Source organism: Triturus cristatus, chromosome 9 (assembly GCF_964204655.1).
Source record: "Triturus cristatus chromosome 9, aTriCri1.1, whole genome shotgun sequence".
Classification (NCBI taxonomy): Eukaryota; Metazoa; Chordata; class Amphibia; order Caudata; family Salamandridae; genus Triturus; species Triturus cristatus.
In genome coordinates this window covers 307,465,580-307,490,534 of record NC_140592.1, presented here as the reverse complement: position 1 = coordinate 307,490,534, position 24,955 = coordinate 307,465,580, and the positions used below count along the sequence as shown (strand labels likewise).

At 44.8% G+C, this 24,955-nt stretch overlaps 1 protein-coding gene across 3 annotated transcripts; it reads left to right on the top strand.

The window, feature by feature from the left end:
• Nucleotides 1-442: 442 nt before the first annotated feature.
• LOC146797798 (sushi domain-containing protein 6-like) lies at nt 443-23,745 on the top strand. Of its 3 annotated transcripts, none has more exons than XM_085624974.1 (5): nt 443-546; nt 10,123-10,255; nt 10,544-10,753; nt 14,436-14,583; nt 22,795-23,745. In XM_085624974.1, exons 2-5 carry the CDS (start codon nt 10,141-10,143, stop codon nt 23,138-23,140), a joined length of 819 nt encoding a protein of 272 aa, XP_085481100.1. In that variant the 5' UTR covers nt 443-546; nt 10,123-10,140; the 3' UTR covers nt 23,141-23,745. The 3 variants fall into 3 exon arrangements, with proteins under 3 accessions (XP_085481100.1, XP_085481102.1, XP_085481101.1); XM_085624976.1 differs by lacking the exon at nt 443-546 and adding an exon at nt 3,073-3,191; XM_085624975.1 differs by lacking the exon at nt 443-546 and adding an exon at nt 3,174-3,343.
• Nucleotides 23,746-24,955: the final 1,210 nt, after the last annotated feature.

Genomic DNA, 24,955 nt, shown 5'->3' with positions numbered 1-24,955 from the left:
ACTATTTCTATAATGGTGTCTCAAAACATCAACCCAGTTTTGCACTATTTTGGACATTTTCAGCGTTCCACACAATAGACCCGGTCTAAATTTGGAAAATGTAATAAACCGCATGGACGATTTGGGGGAAATTTGTACTTTTACCCAAAAATGATACTGGAGGAGTCTGGGTCGAAAAGTAGCTGTACTCAACGCCACATCCCTGATGCCCTGGGGACACATATGCTAAAAAAAACTTAAGGCAGCCCTAGAATCTCAGTCTATTAGGCAACATCTCCACTAATCCCCTTAAGTTCGAAATTCAGTCCGAAACGATTGAAGATTGTGAGCGACCGCAAAGGGTTCGCGCATGCGCAGCCCATCTGCGATGAAGTCATCGCGTGGGTTTTCTTTTACCAGTACACCCCTCCCACTGTGACTCAGAAATAGCCAATACGTTCGGGAGTTTCCGAGGAATGACGCTACGGTGGGCGGGGCTACTGTGCTGCTAAAAGTTCCTTTTCTTTCCTGAAAATAGATTCAAAATCAGAAGCAGCGAACGAGGAGGTAAGACAAAGGGCTGGTTACGTCATCTCGGGGGTTTTCTTGTGAGGTATGCTTGAGGCAGTCGTGACGTCAGAGCATTAAGCACAATGACATCAGCTCGGTGACAAGACTGCCGTCAAGGCAGGAGTGCGGGGAGCTGGATTCCTTAGAGCGAAATGGTCCTTCACCGCGACTTTTATATTCCTGATTTTCACTTTTTATTTGCTTTTAATATTTATTTTATTTCCACACTTAATGTTGTGTAGTGACTGGTTTTAGGCTTTCAATACAACGCTGGTGTGGTTGTGGTAGTCTTAATTGTTTTTAACGGTGTCATATCGTCGTGAACGCACTCTGTCCGTGATGGGGTTACCGGGGGAGCCCCCTTCACACATAAACCATCTATCTGCTGCCTGCACTTTTGGGGTCAACAAAGGCTTGATGCTTAACGTAGGCATCGGCCAGACAAAACGTACCTTTATTTGTAGCACTTTGTTGAGGACGGTGTTCTTGGTCAATCGTATCAGTGTTGTGATAGTTCTATTGTCTAGGTACAAGGGATGCGTTTGGGGATTACATCTCTTCTCACTACCCTAAACTGCTATCAGACATAGCCCCCCACCCTGTTTGCCCTTGAACGATGTTTATGTTCTTCGCATCACAATGACAGGAAGCCCCCCCCCCCCCCCCCCCCTCTTCTTTAGGAGAACTGGGCCTAGAGGGGGTGCGAATCTTTACAAAACAGGTAATCTAGGTTGGAGCGGCGATAAAACTTCAAACACCCCTGTGCCTCCGCCCATCTCTTCTGTTTCATGTCTAGTGCTACCCTTTGTCCTTGCCGCCCCTCCCTCCTCTTTGTTTCCGACGCCCCCTCCTCACGGGGTACCCTTGTCCTCCCCGTTCCAATCCCTGATCCGGCTGGCAGGGGGTCCTCTTACAGTTTCACTTGCTGGTTTGTTCCAGCGACCCCTACTAACCCCTCCTTTAGTGCAAAATGCAGCGACCAGTTGCACGTGTGTGTTTTTTTACACCACTGCTTTAATTGGACGAAAAGGGTGTTTGTGGTAGGAATCTTGTACAAGAGACTTGGCCTATGTAATTTAGAGTATGACTTAAAACATGTCAACTAAAATCCTGACCAGTATTTCAATGCATCGTTGTGACCTTTCCCTTACTGCTGCCAGACATATCACACTACAGCAACCCTATGCCTGAAACAAGCCAGACCCATCGGCTTTGCCAGCTCTTGTATGATGTATCAGGTAAATGAATAACCAGAGTGATTATGTTGTGAATACTTTTCATTGAAAGTGTTTACATTCTGCAAATGAGACCTTGTATTAAACTTCGCTAAGGTCTGTGAAAGGGGTGGTGGCATTTGGGGTGGTGCACACGCCCCGGCTCTCCCTATTGCTCCACTTGTCTTTTTCAGTGTCTCACCCTGTTAGACATGTGTACCTGTTTTTTTTCGCACATCTTTCTGCTTGCTTCACATTTACCCACAAATACGATTGGCACATAGGCAGCCACCACAGATTGAATGAGCATATAGTTTGCACAGCTGTATTGTATTAAGCACTGTGGGAAACGTGCGCTGCTTTCTGCCTCCACTCCCAGAGCTCCCCGTCCTGGCCCGTGGACGCCCACCTACCACCTAAATTCACTGGCACCAAGAGGCGATTCAGTTCAAAGTATGTATGTACTGAAAAGAGTCGTATGTTTAGTAAACAACAATACAGGAACGCAACCTTTCGTAAAACAGCAAATACTCCTGGACAATGCAAGATGAATTGCTGTAATCAAATTAAACAGGATTTGTAAAGCGCGGCTAATCACCCGTGGGTGTTTCCAGGCGCTGTATTAAATACCTTAAGGGTTTGCAGTCAATAGTTGGGAAAAGGATCAGTGCTTTTCCTAGTAAAGTTAGAGGCGTGAGTGTATATATAGAGCTCCAGGGAGTCGTTGTCTGTTTTTAATTATTGCCAGGTGTGAAACCCTATAGGACCCGCCCCACCTAAAACCTGCTGTTTGGAGGTAAACTCAGAAGTGATGGGTGTGATCTTTTCAAACGTCTCAGCCACTCCAGGCTGTATTCCGGCCCAGTGTCTATCACCCACCATGACCTGTCAGACAGAGACCCCATATGCAAATCTTTAGCAACTTTTAACATGAAGAGATCTGGTCTGCAAACAAACATTTAGTGTTTTTGTCCTCAGTCGGTTTCATTACACGCGCCGTTTTTCCCACTGACTACTGGGCACGTAAATTGTATTATCCATGCTGAGGAATTCGATCAGGCTGTGATTGGATAAGAGGAATTACCTCCAGGGCTCAGATGTTTGTGGCCTAACTTCCCCCCCCCCCCCCCTCCCCCCACTCCACTTGATTGCTCACTTCACTTTCTGGGAACACCTTTCTCCCCCCACCTTCCAATAGTCTGCGCTCGGTTAAGGTGTTGCCACCCCCAGTGGGTTTAATCTAACAGGACATTCTTCCGATTCTATTGGTTCTCCCGCCCCGCCCCTAAAAACTGATGGTTCATGTCTGTCATGCTGCCTCCTGGCTATGTTGCATTGTCTTGCATGTTAATCTCCCAGTGACGCTTAATAACGCAGGCTCTTCTGTGGCTGTAAATCAGATTGCAGTGCCATTTGGTGTCGAGCTAGGTGAGTTGCAGCGCGTGCCTTTCCCGCCTCCCATGCTCCGGTGACGTGATGCGCACCCACCCGTCTGTAGCCTGCCATCTTCCCCTCTGAAATCGACGGGTGTCCCGTGATTTTACACATTGAGACCGGATGGACGCGGTCTGCTGTCTGTGGTGAGTCCAGCAGGCATTGACTCACTCTGGCTCTGTAGGCCGCGGAGTTTCCCAGGCTGGCTCGCCGCCTCCATGGAGCAGTTGCTCTGTGGGCTTGTGGCGGGCTGTGCTGGGCTCCTGGCCCAGACGAGTAGGCGTGAGACCCAGGCAGAGGCCGGCAATGCCCGGGTTTGAGTCAGATTCCACAGAGGCGGATCACATCCTGTCTGTCTGCACCACAGTCGAGTGCAGTGCGCTCGCGGGCGGCTTCCTGCGCCGGAGTTTGAACGAACTCTGGATTTGAGCTACTTTTTCACGGGTTTGTGACTTTGGCAAACTGAAGTTCTCTGCTTGGCATCTCACACCCTGGCCAACTTTAGAAATGCCCTTACATGTGCTTTGTGTTTGTAAATTATGTGGATTGTTTTCCTTCCCCTGTAATAGGAGTCCATCTGTTTTTCCAACCCAATTTTCACAAGGTACGCAGTCAGATTATGTATTGGTGACTAGTGAAAATGTAGTCTTGTTTGAATATAAAAAGTACCTTAAATCGCACCCTTTCAAAGATTGTTACTTTATTTGCATTATAGCAGTATTGTTGCCCTCCCACACATAGGTAGATTCCCCTTCTCATTTCAGTGGCTTTGCTGATTGGAAATGTAATTTATTCTAGAACCACAGTGCATGTGTTTAGATTTATTTGTTTAGCAACGATAACATTTCGATCAGAAAAGTTTCGTGCGAAACCGAAAAATCACTGCCTCCCTTTGCCTTAAATTTTAAACGTATGTAGATATATTCGTTGTTTGATCGTGTACAGTCCCTTTCATCTTCTATGACTTTAACAACATCTCTAAGTAAGCGTTCTGTCTCTGATGGAAAATTCTTGTAGATTTGCTTCATTCATAGTCAAAATCTGTGACACCCTCCGGCTTCCTGTTCCTACTCTGGCATTGGCTACCAGTTAATTTCATGTGTGTTTGTGCTGACCTAGGGGCACTTTGGTCAAACAATCGAGGCTCACTTTAAGACTTGATGAGTTTGGAAATGAGATGTAGTATCACATTCATAGAAACAAACACTGAGTCCAGAAAGAACTAGCTATTTAGAAACAAAAGTCGTTGAAAATGTATAAAAATCGCAAGCCCTACCACCTTCTGTGGTTGAGATGTGACTCCATCCAATGTTATAGTGATTGTGCAGAAATGTGCTATAATTGCGATAACTCAAGTCGCTTGGCAGTGTTGTCCTGTGGGCCAGAGACCACACAACTTTGTCAGCCTCTGGAAAGCCTCGGGCCTTGGTCCTGTAAATGTGGACTCTTCAATGTAGCTGGAAGCTAGATGGGACTTTATGAAGTGTCTTGTGATATGTCTGCCTTTTGTCCTAGTTTTTTCAGCAGCGCGAGCGCATCAGGGAGTGGTCAGGATGGGTCTACAAGTGTTTGAGCCCAGAACCAGCCGCGCCAAGATTTTCAATCCACAAAAGGGGACTCTGTTGGCATGGGGGACTTGGTCCGCATCGCCCATTGTACAGATAATGGATCGGGTCAGCATTTGCTGGATGGGCCATTGGGCACACCAGATGGGTGGAGGACCCAGTGGGATTGAGTTGAGGGTTGTTTTTACATGTTACCCCAGTCATAGAACGGGCATGACAAATTAACAAACTACCCATGCGTGTTTTGGGGGCGTGTTAATTTGTCAAAGCTATTGTATACTTAATTTTCATCTTGCAGTGCCATGCCAGAGTTTGTCAGATGTGTGTTGGTGATTGACACTCATGCTATCGAATGCAAGACTGACATGCTAATGTCTCTTGTCCATGCTACCTTTAGATTTGCTCCTAGAACGGGATTTACTGTGCTCATAATTTCTATTTATTTAATCACCGGTCTGAAACTAGTCTAACTCTGAACTAGCAGTATGTTTGTAGAAGGAAGTGGGAAGAAACTGGTCTCTAAGCTCTCATATCATTTGATGCAACATCATGGTAGCCATTCATATGCTGTCCAGTTCCAAAGTCAGACTGTACACTGACAACCCACTATGGGGTGAGAAAATTACCGAAGGTAAATAACTATTATGTCCCACATTCTGAAAAGTGTCTACACATATTCACCTGTGTATGAAGAGGAAATAAAATCACACTTTGTTGGGACGCTACTACCATCAAACACAAGCTCTCTCTCTCTCTCTCTCTCTCTCTCTCTATATATATATATATATATATATATATATATATATATATATATATACACACACACTTTCTCTCTCTTTCTCTCTCTTTTGCCCCAGACCACCTATCTTCTGATACCTTGCTAAGAATACTCCTAGGAAGCATACCACGAGACAGCGAAACGCGGTGCTCTACTGGCGAACATCAGCGTAAACATGAAGTCCCCCAACAATGGCTCAATATTTAAAATGCGCAAGAGGAAAATAAATTGCAGGCTAAACCAAACAGTGCAAGTGTAGGGTGGTTCAGATTACCTTGTGAGATCCTTCATCCCTTGTTACAAGGGATGCCTGTATTCCTGCACCGTCCCCATACTTGCACCCATTGATAAGAGACTTGGGGAGCTTAGTACCTTGGACTAGCGTACACATGTCATGCTGGTCCGTATGCAATATATATCCTGTAAGGACGACACATAAACACCAGTATTTCAAAGTTTGTCTTCTGGTGTCCTTTTTAGGTCGCAACCTGCTAGACAGCACAGCTGTCTGGTTCGCTAAGGACATCTTGGGGACATTCCTAAAGTTGACCCAGGAATGCTTTCCTCCAGTTCCTTACCACTGGCTTTGTGGTTTGTAACTCGTATTTTCTGGCTATATTTGCTTTAGGCTGTCCAGCGCGAGTTCGTCCTTCCCGTTTCTCAAACCTTGTTTACTGTATTCTTTTACGAACTTGCTTTCTTTAAACCGACTTTTAAATCTTGTTCTTATCTTTTCACATTTGCTGTGCATTCAAAGACCGAGGTGAAATCTCAGGCTGTGTCTTCCAGGAAGCTTGGTTTTTATTTTTCTTTCTGACTTAAAATGATGGGATTTATGTGCCAATCATGCTGGCTTCTAGGGGACTCCCTGAGGCAGACTGTGCAGTGTTCTATTTGTTTCTGGCATGTGGCAAAATGTAAATGTCCGCAAATGAACTGTGCTGACTAACAACTCAATACATTGGGGGATGACATTTCAGCACCACTTTTTTGTGCACTGTATACTTTGATCAGTAAACCTGTATGTGAGTGCAAATCTAATGGCCATTTCAATTGAAGATGTGGCGTCTGTAATGGCAGTATGCTATCATACCATGCATACTCCACGTTAGCCCACTCCACTCTGCAGCACTCCACTGCACTCTACCTTGCACCACTCCACACTGAGTCACTGCGCTCTTATCTGTACCACTCCACTCTGTGCCTCTCTACTCTACACCACTCCACGCCAATGCACTCTACCCCACACTACTCGATGCGCCACTGCACTCCTTGCCACTGCACTCTGTCTTCCTACTCTGCAACACTGCACCCTATGCCACTGCACTCTACTATACGCCAATGCCCTATATGCCACTTTCCTCTATACCACTGTAATCTACTCTGCACCATTGCATTCTAATTGGAAACAATCTAATCTACACTACTGCACTCTGCACCACTCTGTGCCAAAGCACTCTACATTACTTTACTGAAAGCCAATGCACTCTACGCCAATCTACTTTGCTCCACTGCACTCTACGCCATTGTACTCTCACTGCACTCTTTGTCACCCTATTCTACTCTACATCACTGCACTCTACGCCACTGCACTCTACGCCTTTCTACTCGACTCTGCACCACTCTATGCCAGTGCACCCTACCCTACTATCCACCACTGCACTCTTTGCTACTCCAGTCTAGGCCTTTCCACTCTGCTCTACTTTCATCTGCACCACTCCACTCTAGGCCATTTCACTCTGCTCCACTCTATGCCACTGCATTCTCCGCCACACCACTCTGCTCTAAACCGCTGTATTCTACACCAGTTCACTCTATGCTTTAATCAAAGCCAGTGCACCCTACACCAACTACTTTGTATGATTGTACTGTAAGGCACTATACTCTACAAAATTATACTCTATGCCACTGCACGCTACATCACTCTACATCATTATGCTCTTCGTCACTTCACTCTACAACTCTCTATTCTACACTGCACTCTTCATCATGCTCTCTACACCACTGCACTCTGAAACTGTAGTCTTCATGACTGCACTCTATGCTACTGCACTCTACTCTACACCACTCAACTTTGAAAATCTATTGCACTCTTAAGCCACTGCACTGTACTCTGCACCACACTATGCCACTTTACTCTGCATCACTCCACTTTATGCCCCTGCGCTCCCCAAGGCACAACTCTGCTCTACTCTGCACCACTTCACTCTACTCTGCAACACTGCTCGCTCCACCACTGAAATCTACACCACTTTACTCTGCATCGCTCCACTCTACGCCGCTCCACGCTAAGCCACTTTAATCTACATTGCACTCGAAGACACTTTTTTCTATACCACTGCACATTACACCACTTCACTCTTCTCTGAAACAATATTATGACACTGCAGTCTACGCCGCTCTATTCCACTCTACGCCACTCCATTCTACACCAATGCTCTCTACATCACTTTACTCACAACCAATACACTCTATGCCACTGCACTCTATGCTCATCTACTGTGCACTACTGCACTGTATGCCACTATGCTCTACTCTACTCTACTCAACACTATTGCACTCTCACTTTACTCTGCCTCTCTGCTACTCTTTCTGCCACCCTACTCTACACTGCACCACTCTGCCATTCTGCTTCACTCTACTCTGCACCATGCTACGAAATTCTACTGCACTCTACTCTTCACTACTTACTCTACGACATTCTACTGCACTCCACTCTGCACAACGCTATTTCCTTCTATTGAACTCTACTCTGCACCACAATATGCCATTCATCTGCACTCAAAACCAATGCACTCTACGGCACTACACACTATGCCTCTATGCTCCGCATCTCTCTACGATATGCCAGAGCACTCTATCCTACTCTACACCACTCCAGTCTAGGCCACTGCAACACTGCAGCACTTCACTCTTCCCTGCACCACTCTACTCTGAAACAATATACTCTAAGCCACTGCACTCTATGCCAATGCACTTTACGCCACACTGCACTCTACGCCAATACTCTATACCACTGCACTCTACTCTGAAGCAATCTATGCTATGCCACTGCACTCTACGCTGCTCTACTCCACTGTGCCACTGCAATCAATGCTGTGCCATTCTACTCTATGCTACTGCGCTCTACACCACTACTCTATGCCACTGTATTCTACCCTGCACGACTATCCACTCCACTCTAAAACAGTCAATTCCACTGCATTCTACATTGCGCAACTGTACTCTAAACCACTGCACTCTACGCCATTTCGCTCTTCACCACTTTACTCAAAACCAATTCACCCTACGCCACTGCATCTATGCCAGCTGCTTTGCACCACTGCACTTTACGGCCCTATACTCTACATCATTCTATTCTGCCACTGCAGTCTACACCATTGTTCTGTCACTGCACTCTGTTATACTCTGCAACTCTGTACTTTGTCACTGCTCTCTGCACCACTTTATGCCCCTTCATTCTGTGCCACTCCACTGCACTCTGCACTGTACCCTGCACTACTCTACGCCATTGCACTCTTCACCACTATACTCAAAGCCAATGCACTCTACTCCCAGTTACTCTGTACCTCTGTACTTTATGCAACTTAACTCTAGGCCACTTTGTTCCACTCTACGATGCTCCACTGACACTCTACTTCACCCTATGCCACTCTGCTCTACTATGTCATTCTATAACACAACTGCACAGTGTTGCGTAACTCCCTCTAAGCCACTTTAGTCCACTCTATTCTGTGGCACACTATTCCACTCTTTGCAACACCCTCTACGCCGCTCCACTTTGCTCTGCTCTGCTCTACTCCGCTCTGACACTCTACTTAACTCTGACACTGTACTCCACTCTGCCACACTCTATTGCTTCCACTCCATGATACTCCACTCTATGCCACTCCATAACACTCCACGCCACACTCTCCTTTACCCCAGTAACCTTTAGCCATGGTGAACAGCATCCACTCTGGTCCCCAACATTGCTGAACATATTGGCAAAGCCAATAGCTCTTGCAAAGGGTAGACCTATTGGCTTTGCCCTTGCTTGTTACTAGAGTGAGTGTATGTCAAGCAGGGCTGTTTGTTTGACTAAAGTTGATGGTTCCAGTCAGATTATTATTATTATTATTTGGTATGTTGCCTGCATGGGCAGCAGGCGCTATCCTGGTAAAGGTATATCGAGGGAAGGGGCTGTCTGTTCTCATCCCTCACCCGTGGGCTGTCTGGCACAGTTGGTGATGGAAGATAACCTTTTTTTTTTTGGCAGCGAGCGCCTTTTTGTTGACACCTGCTGGTTTAGATTGGCACAGCACTGTTAAGCCCACCGCCTCCGATCAATGCAGCCTGTATCTAAGCCCTCCAACCCCCACCATCTCTAACCAGCCCATTATCCTGACTCCCAGCTGCATCTGGTGACCTGGTGTCTGTATGGTCCCTGCACAACCTTAGCCAATGCTTTTCTCCAACTTGCCACTGAATTGTCACTGCTTTTGCCTGTGCGCTCTTTGCACCCCCCCAGACCTAGTGAAACCATGCAAACCGCGAGACATGTCGTGACAACACGTTTCATTGTAAATGTTTTGTTTTCTAGATCCATCAAGTAACCACCATGTTGGGAGACGGAAGAGAGCGCCATGGACCGTACCAGTGGTGCCGCTCCGTGCCTGCAGCCCTGCTGTTAGTGACCCTGTGTGACTGCGCCTCTGTCATCCCCAAGAGCAGTGGTAAGTCTATCCTATTATAGGCCCCACCCCACTGTCTGCGCCTGACCAGGCAGGCCCTTGCGGCGAATTCACTTCACGGTGTAATATACCCCAAATGTGATGGGAGAGGGTTTACATCTAATAAACTGCCCTACATTTATTGAGGTCGTGACATGCCCCTGGAATCTCCTTCCTACAGCCCCAAGGGCTCATTGCTAATGCTCTGATCTGCGCACATTGAGCCTGTTCCTCGGCTGGGGCCGCCCTGTCCCATGATGCTAGCCTCTCATTCCTCTGTTTCCCTTCTAGTGTGTCCCAGACCTTCAGTCCCTAAGCATGGTGGCTTCAAGTGCTCCTACAAATGTTCACCGCTCTGTGACGGCATGCACTTTATGTCCGGCTGCGAGGTGAACTATTACTGCAATACCGGCTTTACCTTCAGTGCCCCAGTGATGAGTTCTCGGTGCCGGCAGGGGAAATGGAGCCTCACAGGGGACATTATGTGCCATCCATCGCCAGGTGAGTGCCATGCCGCTTTCACCGTGCACATTTATTTGCTCTCAGTTGGCCCTGTCCTGAGCTTCTGCTAGTTATATTCTTGCTTTGCATGTGTCAATTTCCTGTTCACTATCTTTGATCTACTATTTTTTTCCCACACGCTCATACCCCCATTCTTTAATCTGATTCCCCCTAGTTTGTGGCTTCCCCTTAGCCCCTTTCTCGCCTCTGTATGTGCCTGTTGAGTTGGTTTTGTATCTCCTGCCTTTGCACCACCCCTTGTTTTTGCCCCCACTTGTCCTTTCTCACTGACGTTCCCGTGCACCTTATTCTTATTGCTTAGTATGCATCCAGTCTTCCCTTCCCCCCTCAATCTGTCTTATATCTAGGCCTGGTTAGTTTACAGAGTGGGCTATGGGTCAGGCTCGTTGAGCCATCGCTTTCAGACCATTTCAGTCACAACAAGGATCATGATGTATACGCCAAATGCTATTGGGTGTCTGCTGTGTTGTTCTACCACCCATGGAGTAGTTACATTGCAGTGGATGAGGCGATATGTTGCATATTAAAAAGTGCACTCTACACTCCTTCTCTCTTTTTTTTTTTTCTTCAATTCATTATCCCTCACATGTATTGTGTACAAAATAACGATATTTATTTATTTATTTATTTTTTCTGAATACAAGACGTACTGGTTCAGTTACTGTAAAACTAATTAATTGATAGGGAAACCAACGGAGTATTCCAGTGCTTGTCTCTTTCTCATCTACACAAGCGCCCTGTCCCTAATTTCGATCTTCCATGCTGTCCACCTCACCCTATTTTTCACTTTTTCAGAATGCTCCATGCCCGCCACTTGAGCTCTGCATATTTTTCGCTCGTTTGTGCCTCTATTCATTTTCATTTGTACCCAGATCGTTCTACTTAAAAGCTTGTTCTGTTGCCTGTCGCCTATCTCCCACTTTCTCAGTTGCTCATGCCCCTTTCGCTTAAGCTTCAATTTTGGATTTACCCACAAGATCCTGACTTACTTTGCCCAGTGACTTCTATATCGAAGCCTAATACTGGTTTATTATCGGTGCACTTTCAAGAGACCATAAGGTGGAATAAATTAACCGCCTTCATATACAACTCTCTATAGCTTAACTTTTAATTGAGTGTCACTGTTGCATTTTTAAAAAAACTTTCTGTTCGTTGATTTGGGAAAAAATGTCTTCTTTAAACTAGAACTGTCTCCGTGGAATTTTGTTAGGGCAAAGAAAGTTTTAAAACAAAATTGGAGGGCTATTAAGAAACTGGTGAAAACTACCAGTAAGTCAAATTTTAGAAGGTTACTGTTTAATTTTTATTGGAATTGTTGTTTGTGGGAGTGAAGTAATGGTTGTATTGGGACTGACTAAAAACTATCCTTCCAGCTATTAAAAAGGCATTTTAAATCCAGCACGAATCTGATGGCTGGTTACTTACTTTCAATCTTTATTATTCCGACTTGCCCATCACAATCATTACCTCGTGAGCGAAGGCTCTTTTCACCATAATAATCCCTAAGCTAGGCCAAAAACAGTTTCCATCCTACCAATATGGCGACATACTTTTTTCCTGTCCTCTGGTTTAAACAGTAAGCACACTGACTTCACATCCTGTATGTCTAAGCTAACTATATTAAGCCGGTACTCCCTCTGGATGGGAGGGAGGGAAGTTTTTACTTGCAATAAAGAAAATTACTGGTAAATAACCAGCTATTACCTCCTCGTCTGACTTCCTGTCAAAGTCATTACTTTGTGAGCTGATGCTGAATCCTGTAATCAGCTTCAAATTAAATACTTGAAGACCAGATTGATGCCTCACAACATTAATTCATTAAAAATGAGCAATCATGATGAACTTAATTGGAGTATCTTCCACTGAACTCGGTAACGACACGCCAACAGTGTAAGACTTATTTCCCTCCACCAAAAACCTATAAGGGTTTATAAACGCGCGGCGAGATGCCCAAATTGCTGCATTACAGATTTCTGCCATTGAAACACCAAGTCTGCCATAGTTGGAATAACCTGGGAAGATTCCACCCAATCCTGTTCAGGCTGGCTCTCTTAATCCACGTTACGGAGCGCTGCTGCGTGTTTAGCAGGCTCCATATCTGCAACATACAATGGACGAGAACCCAGCATCCATTTCCTGAAATAAAGTTGTTCAGCAAACTATAGTCAAGCAGGCCATAGAATAGGCAGTACAAGACTTGCTTCCCGCCTCTTCCTGAAACAGCTCGTTGCCCTGCAAATATTAGCCAATCTCAGCATGGGACCGCAAGGAAAATCTCCCACCCCTGCTGCTCGCACTTATTTTTTCACAAGCAAGGTTGTCTAAACAAATATGTCCAACTTAAGAAGATTTTTTTTTTAACTCGGTACACTCCCCACTCCCCCCCCCCCCCCCCCCCACCCCTCCAGTCTACCTAATGTTAATGCTCTTTCTTGTCAGAACATTGCGTGCCTACCACAAGGGACCATCTCTTCTATAGCTGGCCTAAAGTTGTCTTCATTCTTCTGGAAAAGTAGTGACCTGCCAATACTCCCTGTGAACTGTGGCCTGCTTCAAAGACCCCAATTCTACCCGGATTCTTGTTTTCCTCCTTACTGCATCAAGTCCGTCCAAGTCCTCTGGTACTAAGCTCCCTGAAGTTGAGCTTTCTAGAAAATGAAGCACCAGAGGCTTTTGGGTCAACAGCACTGCTCTGCAATATTGCATTACACTGCTGACCATCAAACAAATGCAAAGCCTTCCACCCTTCTCTCCCTCCTCCTTTCCATAACCATCATCTCCTTCCATCGATATATAGCCATCTCCATCATTTCTACCGCCATCACCATCCTCTCCCTGTCCCTCATGCTTTGCAGTGCCAGCGCTCCAAAGGAGGTTGAATGTTTCCCCAAAGCAACTAATGGCCTGCAGTGAGGGAGAATTTCCTCTAGGCGGAGTGGAGCTCATTCTATGTATATTTTAAGGAACTAGTAACAACAGGTCATGCACATAAGTGTGTTGTCGAGCGAGACCTCCAAAAAAATAAGAGATGTAACCTACTCGCACATGGAATCGAAACATAGGTGCTCCGCTTTAGGCTGAGAAAGTCCTTCCTATGACCATACTGATTTAGGTTACTTGACAAGAACCAACATCGGCGTTTTGGTGGACTTTAATAATTTGGGACACCGCTAGTCCAGATGTATTAGCTTTGTGAGCTGGGTGATATTTACTCTTGCATAGGGCTATTGTGCACCAGGACTGTGGGGAATTATAATATATGTACCAGCCCTATCGGCGTAATTTTATCTGTCTTTTTGGTGCAAGATGGCTTTCTGCTGCTAATAATTGTATTGAAGACTAATCTAATTTTGGCCTCTTATCTTCTGCCCCAGGGATTACAATATGGCTCAGTCCTTAGCCTTCTCTCTTCAAATGAATGGGGCTGGGGAAGTGTGTGGGGTTAGACCCTGTGTGCTTCTTGCATAGTTTCTCTTGAGTGGTCTTTCATTCTCTGGGAACTCTGTTTAAAATTCACTTTTGTCTTGTTGTTATGGTGAGCTTAAAGAAAGACGGAAAGCAGGGGTCATAATGCTGAATTACTTAAACGTGGATCGAACCAGTGTTTTATTGACTGAAATACCAATTTTTGGAAACTTCTAACTGGGTATTTCTGTTTTAGGGTACAAGGACTCCATTCCCCCAAGCCAGATTCCTGGGCCTTCTATTTCGCTTGTAGCTGCTGTGGCAGCCACCGTGGCTGGTTTGCTGCTGATGGCCTTGGTCTGTGTTCTGGTGAAGCCCAAGAGTCATTCTTGTCAGTGTGGCAGGTAAGTTGCTGGGTTATATTCAGACATGCAGTCTGTGAGATCACACTTTACACAATGTTGTGTAAATGGTATTTCTACAGTGTTCAGGTTAGCAAATGGTGTCCTGGCCTAAGTGATTGGACAGAATACAGAGTGGGTTGTGGATTAATTAGAAAAAAATAGTATTTTTTAGTACTTTTTGGAACTGAAGGCGCTTGTCAGTCATACATAACATTTAAAGCGAGTTCCATATCTTTGCCTCCATTAAAGAATAGACTTTGCCACCCGCATGAGCTCAGTTGATCCTGGGGTTGGCACAAATCCGTACCTCCCAGGATTGCAGGGTGCTGGATGGATGGTAGTGTCCGAATGCATGCTGCAGGTAAACTGGGCGCAAGAAAGAAAGGTCTTTAAAGTCGGACAATAGCAATTCTCTTCGTAATGGGTAGCCAGTGTAAATTGGAAAGCACTGCAGATTAAGAAGATTGCTGCAGGCGTGGCTCTGAAACTTCATCCTCAAAGTTGTGAATCACTTGTAGTTGGTAACGTATGAATGTTATGGACCCAAGAAACGGCAAGGTGCAGTAGTCCATATGGGCAAGGAGGATAATCTGCTGGCTGGAAGAAAAGGAAGGATCTTTCAGAGTAATTTCATTAGGAAAAAAACAGGTCGCTGATAATTTACTAACCTGACTGCAAAGGGAAAGCTTGTGATCCCGAAAAGAACCAGAATACGCTCTGATATTGTAGGAGCTGAAGAGTCGCCCAGATCAGACAACCAAAGACTGGAAAGAGGTGGATTAGGAACATTGGACTATCAGACATTTTCTCTTGTCAGTGTTCAGTTTAGGCTGGTTGTGCCCCTCCAATTTACCACTGCAGACATGCACTTTTTTTCTATGTCGTGTATGTGTAGAGCGAGTGATCTGAGCATCCTCTGTGTGGTTTGTGGCCTTTAGGTAGGAGGAGCAAAAAGGTGAAGCCAATGGAAGGACCTAAACATTAATAAAAAGAGTAGGCCTAAGTGCTGATTCTTAAACTCCAATAGTGATTGCCTTAACTTCAAATCTAAAAGTCTCAAGATAACTTGGGATCTATTTGTGAGATAGTCCTTGATCCAAGCTAGCTTGGAGCGTTATATATACATTTCTGTAACATGTGATGGAAGCAAGGCATGAGAAATGGTATGGGAATTGCCAGCGAAATTGAGTAAGGAACAGAGCAGATGATTTCCCCTGGTCTGCCAACATTCGTAGATCACGGAGTACCGTGACTAAAGTGTATTCCGTGCTTTGTGAGGAGCCAGCGCCAGAAGGGAATTGGATCTAAGAATATGAGAACTGTACATTGATTAATTTTATTATTAGTTTGATTGAAAACCGAAGAATAGAAATGGGGCAAAAACTGCTGAGCGCAATAGGGTTCGCTGAAGTGCTTTTTGTTAAACAATCACAAGGGCTTGTAGAGAGCAGTGCTTGGTTCAGAAGTTGGGCACCAAGCTTGAACACCTCATCTGGGGTAGCGAGCGCTATATAAATGTAGACCGTTTCCCTCTTCTATCCATCTGAATCCAAATAACTGATTAACCTATCCACCGCTCAAATTACTTTCATATTTCACTATACTAATTCACCACCAATCTTTTGTGGGTTCCGGAGTAGCGGGCTACTTGCCGAAAAAGAACTTGGACACCTCGTTAGGGGTAGTAAGAACTATATAAATGCAAATACAATGCAATAAAGAAGGGCTGACAGGGATCCAGTGTGGAGCCAGAGATGATAGAAGGCCTAAGTTTGCATAGATCAGAGGAGTTCTAGGTATACATTTGAAAAGAAGATTACTAGGTGAAAGTTGGTTTTTAGGAGGCATTGATTTAGAAGAGTCACTGGGATCAGAGCTATAATTTAAGGCTCTCTGTATTATGTAATCTTTGATGTAATGATTGTAACCTTCCTATAATGTTTCCTTTACTCTTTCCCAGCTACCTGCTTGTTACAATTCACATTTAAGTTCCTAGGCCCAGTTTGAAGTTAACTACTTCAAAGCAAGCAAGTTTGAGGTGTCCAACACAGTGTTTCCCTCCTTATTTTAATGTCCGAGGAGAGGTGGATAGAAGTGTTCAATGTCAGTTTAGAAAAAAGTGTATCCGATCAGTAGCTTGGCATGTAGGTATGCAAAACCTTCAGCAACCCTCGCAGTGAGATGCTCCCATATTGTGCATTTTGTACATCTTTTAATCCCTATATTCCGCTGTTAGTTACTGAAGACAATGAAGTGGAGTTAGCTTACCAAGTACACTGCCCACCACCAAATTCACTCAAAAGCGCACACGGCTCTAGGAGTTACTCAGACATTCGAGATAATTGCATAGTAGAGTGACTGTAAATCGCTCTCCTTTATCTCGGGTATATTTGGGGTTAGCAGCTGAGGGGTCTCCTGAGAGCTCTGGTATGTACCACATTTGTATTTCCAAGATCTGCCTATGTTTCAGTGCCTTTTCAGACCATTTACAAGTGAACGTTCTTCCAGTAAGACGCAAAAGAACTCCATTAAAGCCAGCATTGCTTGGCACAAACCTGTTAATTCAAAATGTCAGCAGTTTAGCCATATAGGGAAAATTAGCCATTTGATCTACCACACTAGTGGAGGGACCATGAGATCTCCTGGATTTTCTGGCTCTAGAGTAGAATCATGATCATCGGAACGTTTTATTGAAGTGACCCTCATCCAGGGCACAGACTCTGACTGTAAATGAGGTTGCAAGTCACTTGCTCTCCTGCGGTCTTGCTTTTGGTTTCAGAGTGTGGCCTTGTACATATGTGGCCCTTGGCCATTTTGCACACCATGAGATTCACCATTTTTCTGCTTGGTTTGCTGTTCATGCAGAAAGGTAAAACCCCTCCAGAAGCTGTGTATGTTAAACTTTCACTGGTGGGTGTATGCGATGCCCACAGCCAGTTGTCAAGACTATCTTCTCTCCTCATACGAAGAACTCCCCATGATTACAGAATAGTCCATTATATATTTGGGAGGATAGGATGAGGGCATTTTCTGCTTCTTGACTGCTCATAATGGCCTGCGGTCTGTGGAGAACCAGGTGCATCTTCTCAACAATTTGAAACTCCAGCTTATCGTCTGGAGTTTAAGGCCTTCCTTCATTTAATTAATTAAGGGAAGATAAGTGCTAAAATATTTACATGAAGTGACCAAGCTGTACATTAACAAGCTTGAGGCACTACATTCAAATAAGCATAGACACTTGGTAGTCGAAATGTGGAATTGGTGCAGGTAAGTAAGATGCTGCATTGCCTAGCAAGAAAGAGCTGCTCGACAGACCAGCCAGTGGCATGCTGTGTATGATTCTTACCCATTCGATTACCGCCCAATTCAGATATTGAATTCCATTTTCCTTAAACCGAATTATCCACAGGTTGATCTATCTGTCTGTCACCCGAATCCAATCGGGTATCAGAGCGCTTTACATAGCACCAGTTACGTTACATGAGGACACATTCATTTTTTATTAGGCACGGGGAGATTAAGTCATTTGCCCAGAATCACAGGATGTTCAGCGTCTTTACCGAGACTCTAACCCAGTTCCCCAGGTCCGAGGTCGAGCGCCCTAGCCGTTAGGCCAACTGCTGCGTCTTCATTCAAAGCCAAGTGCTTGCAGAAGGCCCCATTGAAAAAGTTTGGAAGTGCCGCTCCTGGTGATGTCCAGAGGACACTGGCCCACGTCTTCCAGTGCTTCCCCCCCCCCCCCCCCCCCCCTTCCCAGGTTACTGTGCAAGTCCCATAGAAAGCCATTTATAAGTATCTGGTTCTTACAGAGCGACTGGAAGAGTCAAGAGCACATTTTATCCACTTCCGCGCTTCGAAAGGGAAAAGCAAGAGGGGTTGCTTTGCATTGAGTCTTTCATGTGTTTCTTTGACCTGAAGTTTAGTGCTTGTTTCTTAACTACTGAATTCCTAGCCATAAAGATCTCCAGCAAAAATACATTCAAAGACAAGTGTCTTTGGATTTGACGTTGGAATAACAGCAACCATCTGAATTTTCATTTTCTGGTCTCTTGATCTGACATTCGTTCACTCTGGCTTTCAAGTTAACACCTGAACGGCCATTTCCTGGCGCATCCAATGTATAGAAATGCTCTTCCTATCCTTTAGAAATGTAGTTTATGAATACTTGTTCACAAATCTCCCCCAGCCAGTAGATTCGATTGTTTTGGGAATGTGTATACCTTACTTAATTTATTAGTGACTAAATTATCATATCCCATTGCAGTTTAGTGGTAATTATCAGGACTTCAGGGCAAGTGGGTTGCAAACCCAACTCCAGAAGCACTGGCTTAAGTCTTCTACAAGGATAGAGGGATTTCACTTCTTACTATTCATACTTTTCTGATTTACACCCATCAGTCATTTCCTTGCAGCTTTATCTCACTGCGGCTTTATCTGTGAACGAGAGGACTCTGCCACCTTAAGTTGGGCCCTTAAATGTTAATTTTGTTGGTCTTGGTCCCTGTGTTTAGTTTGTGGCTTGCTCTTCAAACGGTGGCATGAAAGCATCACTTGTGTGATTGATGTCTTGCCCTCTTGAGCCATACTCTATTAAGGGAGTTCCTTCGCTAGCCGAAACGCGCATGACAAACACTGCATTGGTCATATTGTAGAGTAGCTTCCCAATGACCTTATTATTTAGAGCAGCTGGGATGACTACAAAGCATACTTTCAGAAAACCTGTAGAGCTTTCTGTTCCAAAACTGATGGTGCCTTTGGTCCATTTACACTCTTCAGCGCTCTCTGGTAGGTCAGTCTGTTCTATTTGCATTTGGGGCAGGAGGAAAGATCCTAGAAGGGCTTATTTAAGCAGGGGCCTCAGGAAAAGATTAAGCAAGCAGGCAATGCCAGTGGTGAACTTTGAACACGGTTTTTAACAAAGTAACTTTCTGGTTAAGGAGTCTTGTGAGAAGCGAGTATGGAGGTATTGTGGGGTTATTTATTTTCCTTCTTGGCCAGACAAGTTATTTATTTTTCCAGCTGTTAACACAGTCATTAATTGTATGAGTAAAAACAAAAAAAAGCCTACTCTGTTGTTGGATACAGTGTTGCTTTAGGGTGGCATGAGTTATCTACAGTCCCTGTTTAAAAATAATAAGTTGTGAGAAGCTATGGGTGTTCGTGATGATCAGTTGCTAATCATTCTAAACTTTTAATTTCTCTGAAACCACTTCAGTTGAAGGGGCAGTGTTCAGTGGTTTGAAGGTTTGTTTCACAAATGGTATTGCAGCTGTGGTTGCCTGGAATATTACCCCCCCCCTTCCCACCCCCCCCCCACACACACACCCAGTGCGTTACTAGGTGACCTCACACATGGCATCCCTGCATATTATTTAGCACTTCACAGAAGTCGCAACTGATTGACTTTTATTCAGATATATATCCTGATGGAGGGTTCACATAGATGTCCAATATTAGGGGAGAGGAGTTGGCCTAACGGCTAGGGCGGTCTACCTCGAATCTGGGGAACCGGGTTCGAGTCTCGGCAATGACGCTGAACATCCTGTGATTCTGGGCACATCACTTAATCTCCCCGTGCCTAACAAAAATGAATGTGTCCTCATGTAACGCAACTGGTGCTACGTAAAGTGCTCTGATACTCGATACTTCGGGTCACATTTGCGCTATATAAAACTCTGTAAATTAAATAAAAATAGTCCTGCAGCGATAGAGGTGCTGTACTGTATTAAAATAAATCTATTCCTTATGAGTGTAACTGCACCAGTCTTTGTGTTCATTATGATTTCGCAGTGACAGCAGAGATTGACAATGGTACTGCAGCCTAGCACTTGCATTTAGAGCCTTTTATGTCCACATACGTATTGCAAAGTCATCTTATTTTAGATCGTGGTGATTGTCGTAATACCAATTTTAATAGCCTGGAGAGAAATTGATTAAACTGGGGCGACTTCGACCTTTTGTTCTCTACATATTTCTCATTATTCATCTTCTTGACCCATAAATGTCCCCTAATAAGAGTGGTTTTTTTTTTCTTCTTCTTAAAATGTTTTCCTCCATTCAGTGACTTGTTGGGCTTTGTAATGATACTTTACCTGGTGCCTTTTGCCGGTACCCTTGCCCACCATAGCTGCTGTGCAATAGCTATGGCAGTGTCCAATGGGAACTGGTCATGGTCTCTGGCCACACACTGTCCCCCCACCCCCTCTGGTCACAGGTGATTGCTGCTCTAGCTGTTCATTGATCACTCCCGAGCTTTCGAGTCATGGTCCTTGTTCAGGGGTAGTGCAGTGTTCATTCCTCTTGAATCCAGACAATTATGGGATGCTCATTGGGGTGGGTATAGGAGGTGTTCACCTTCTAGGCCCTGTGTACAACACTTTGCCCTATCTTTTTATGAATGGTATCCCCTTTTACCCATTGCCTACACCTCCCTGGCACTCCAATTTCCAAAACTGCCTGGTGAGTTGTGTTTTTCACACTTTTTTTCCAAAATGGGTATGGTTTGTACTCTTCTCTCTCCCCATAGTCCAAGGAAAAGTGCAGCACTACCCCCCCCCCCACATTCAGTGTTTGAAGGGAGACCTACCCGTTCATCAGCCGCGGTTGGTGCAGGTAAGTGCGGTGGGGCCGGGTGAGGATGGATTTCGACAGACGAGGAAACATTTAAGAATTTCCCTCATTGTTGTCAGTCGAAATCCCCCTCGCCCCTCATTTCCCCCAGCCCCACTGCCCTTACCTCCACAGGCCGCGGCTGCTGTTCATGGGCTGTGAAACGATTTGTATATCTAAAACGTCCCATCCAATCGGATTCAGACTTAACATTTATATTCTGGTTTGCAAAATTATCCAGAAACCCCGTCTGCATGACATCCCTAAGTTTTGCCTCTTAGTTGCCCTCAAATATTGCATAAGGGATATTCAACATACATAGCATTTAAAGGAGCTGGAATTACAGCTATCTTCTGAGCCAGGTTTAGTGTAAACCAGTCGAGCAATTTGGGTTTATTTGTTACAAAACTTTGATTGGAGGTCAAATAAGAAATGCTGCCTTTAGTTAAGACCCCCCTTAAAACTTTAGACCCCATGACAAATGTGCATGAAACTCAATATAATTAACCTGGGGATGGGATTTTTTCATATATAGTCTGCAGATACATAATGCAAAGACAAACGTATCAATGCTCCCCTCCATCTCCTCTGGGCCTCATTCAGAAGGGTCTTTTTTTCTGTATGCCTGGTGTCTTGCTAAACCTCTTGTAGGGTAGTCTGACGTTCTCTAGAGCACCCCCTCTGATTCCCTGGGGTGCTTCATCATAATCTTCTCCCTGCTGCCGCCACACCCTGAAAATGCCCAACTCTCATCTTAACTTTGCATCCTTTTAATACTAATAACAAGTACGTTTCTGAGACGTGTGCTTTTAGGAGTTGCTTATTTCAGTCTGATCAATCCATTATAAACCCTAACCAACCTAGGAAAGTTCATTTGGTTTACTAGAAGAAAATAGTAGCCTGGGGAGAAAAGTGAGGTAGCCTGCTTTGAAAAATAGCCGGAAGTTGGACAGGATATGTACATTAGTATTATAGTGGGATACGTGATTTGTATTCTGCCTAGCAGGATGCATCTGAAGGAAACGTTCTAGTATGCTGGTAAATGCTGACCAACGCCTCTACCACTCCCTAATTTTGTTAGCCAGTTATGGGTGTCAGGCTAGACATCCGCAAAATTTCCTAAAACAATGTAGCTAAAATGCTACTGAGTTTAATAATATTTTTAATCTGGCGCAAGAAATTCAAACAAGTGGGCGACAAGGAGGAATGTTTCATAGGTCTGTAACTGTTTTATTAGAGGAAATGTACTGAAGTTGTTGGGTGAGGGGGAGAGCATTTGATGTACCTCAAAGAAATCCTGAAGGGAGTTGGTTGATGGAAGTTGAGAGGAAAGAACTGGTATAGATGTCTCCAACTTCTAAGCAGATGAAGGTTGTCTCTGGAGTAAGGGTGGGGTGTTTCTTTCTGTATCTTGGGGTAGTGGGAGGCCTATCTCGATAAATCAACAGGTTGCCTCTCTGCTGGGTGGTGTAGGGTGGGAGATTAGAGTGCTGAAAATCCACCGTTTTGGATTAAGCTGCCACTGGGTGTGTTGACGATTTGTTTTGTAAACTGAGATCTAAACTTTGGCCTGACCATTTTGTTATGCCCTTCTCGTTACAGAGACTATAACCGTATGGAAGAGCCAGAATTGCACACTGAGCACTGGTGTCCGGTCCCTCTACCCTCGTATGAAGAAGCAGTGTACGGGTCCCAAGGGCGTCCTTTGTCTCCGACATCCTTCCATGCACCACTGCCACTCATCCTGGCTGAAGAGGATCTCTTGCCACAAAACATTTTTACAGGACACATGCCAACTGGAGCCAGCCATCACACAGGAGGCTGCACTCCACCCCCATCTTATGAGGAGGTGCAGGCTGCAGTGTGGGAAACTTCTTCAGGGTATGACTCGGGGACTTTCCTAAACTCTCCCGTGCCTTTCCTCCTTGGGGTACCAGCAGACAAATAGAGGGGTGCAAGGCTGAACTTCTGGACGCTGCCTTGAATTCTCCTCCTTTGGTAATTGCCTCTTTGCCAATAGATGATGCCTACCATTGACTATGGAGATTGTTGGTGGGCTTTCTTGGTGCCAACTAAAGGTCCAGGGACGAGTTGAATCCAGCTTTGTGTGGCCCTGAAGTGGGGATACCAGGCTGTGGAGCGGTGCTGTTTACCTCACTGGGGAGATCTTTCACCAGAGTACAGTACTGCCAGGCTTTCAGGTGGAAACACTGCCCAAGAGTGGACTGCACATGGGTGAACCCAGTTTGAAAGTCGGAGGTTCAACAGAGAGATCCTGTTTACAAGCGGGGTTACTGGGCGAGGGGCTTGGAAAAAAAATAAAATAAAAAAAGACTATGGTGTTAAAGGTATGGGGGGACCTTTACTTTTTAGGGTGCTTTTGTTTGTGCAAGTGCCCAGTTCGGAGGCTGGGAAAATGTGCAGGACACACTTCCCATGCACTCGAACATGTGTATAAAAAAAACTGATTTCGTACCATATATATTTTTAATTTATTGAAATGTTATATTTTTGTAAAAATGTTTTTGTAATAAAAGTCGATTTTGTAAGAAATTGTCTTCTGTGTTCTGAACTTTGTCATGGTGAGGTCTTGTAACAAATCAACTTTATAGTGGGAGTGTAGAAGGAGATGCTGATAAGTGGAAACGAACCCCCTTCCTAGTGTGTGACCCGAGGTAGTTTTGGGGAGAGGGCGGAAGAGAAATGGACCTTGTTCCTTCCAGCGAGTGATGGAGAGAGCCAGCCCTGTCCACTCGTCCCAGGTTTTCATTCTGGCGCTGGTTTGTGTTGGCGGGCAATGTGCTTGTTGTACCCAAAGATCTGTTGCGTAGAGCCCATTTAATGGCGGTTATGTCTCAGCTTGAGTATGTAACATCAACCTTACTTGCTTTACAGTGGCAACCTCCAGATGCTAGTTTGAAATTCAAGTTGTGTTGCCTGACAAAGAAGGGTATTCTCCACACCAGATATAGCTTGCTGCCAATTCCATAGCGGCGGGTGGTCTACATACGTTACCCAGACATTTTCTGCAGCATCCTTACATTGTCACTTGTTCTCAGCCTAAACTGTTCTTCCTATTGTCATGATGCATGCACCCTAGCGGAGGTTTCCCAGTGAGTTTTTATTTATTTTTTTGAAGAATATTGAGGTATCTTGAGTGTTCAGGAGTCCTATTGCGCATGCTTGGTGTATATTTGCCAGAATTTGAGATTTCCATACTTCTCTTTTTCCAGCATTAAAGCTGGTGACATGTTCTGAATATTTTTGGAACAGAGGGCTTACTTGAAACATCTATCTATCTATCTTCTTTGTAGAAATAAGCAGTTTGTTGTACAGAAGACAGGCATTTCTTTTGCAATGTTTGTTCTTCGCTCGATACCAGTGATACAAATGTGCATTGAGAATAATTATTCAAGCAAGCGCCATAGTTGACAATTGAAAAGTAATTCATAAATCCTAAAGCTAGACACTCTGTTCAATTTTTAAAAGACCTGAGGTGAGGCGATCGAAGATGCGTTTGGGGATTTTTGTCGAAGGCAGCCAGCCACGCCTTCTTGTGCTGCTCTGCAGATGTAGATAGACTGACCAATTTCAACGTTGGAATGTGTGTGATCGAAAGAGCCTCCATCTGAGAAATGAGACCACCGGCTTAGAGCATTACTGGCTGCAGAACCATAGACTGGCTCGCTACTTTCGTTCACCGGCCAGCACTTTTTGACAAGGAAGCCAGTTCATGGTAATAGATAGTCCTTGACCACCCTGG

Bases quoted from the DNA above. Each gene is read 5' to 3' on its own strand.
- LOC146797798 (XM_085624974.1), top strand. From the start codon at position 10,141: ATGTTGGGAGACGGAAGAGAGCGCCATGGACCGTACCAGTGGTGCCGC. The intron at 10,754-14,435 runs GTGAGTGCCATG...TTTCTGTTTTAG, and splicing joins TATGTGCCATCCATCGCCAG to GGTACAAGGACTCCATTCCC. The intron at 14,584-22,794 runs GTAAGTTGCTGG...TTCTCGTTACAG, and splicing joins CATTCTTGTCAGTGTGGCAG to AGACTATAACCGTATGGAAG.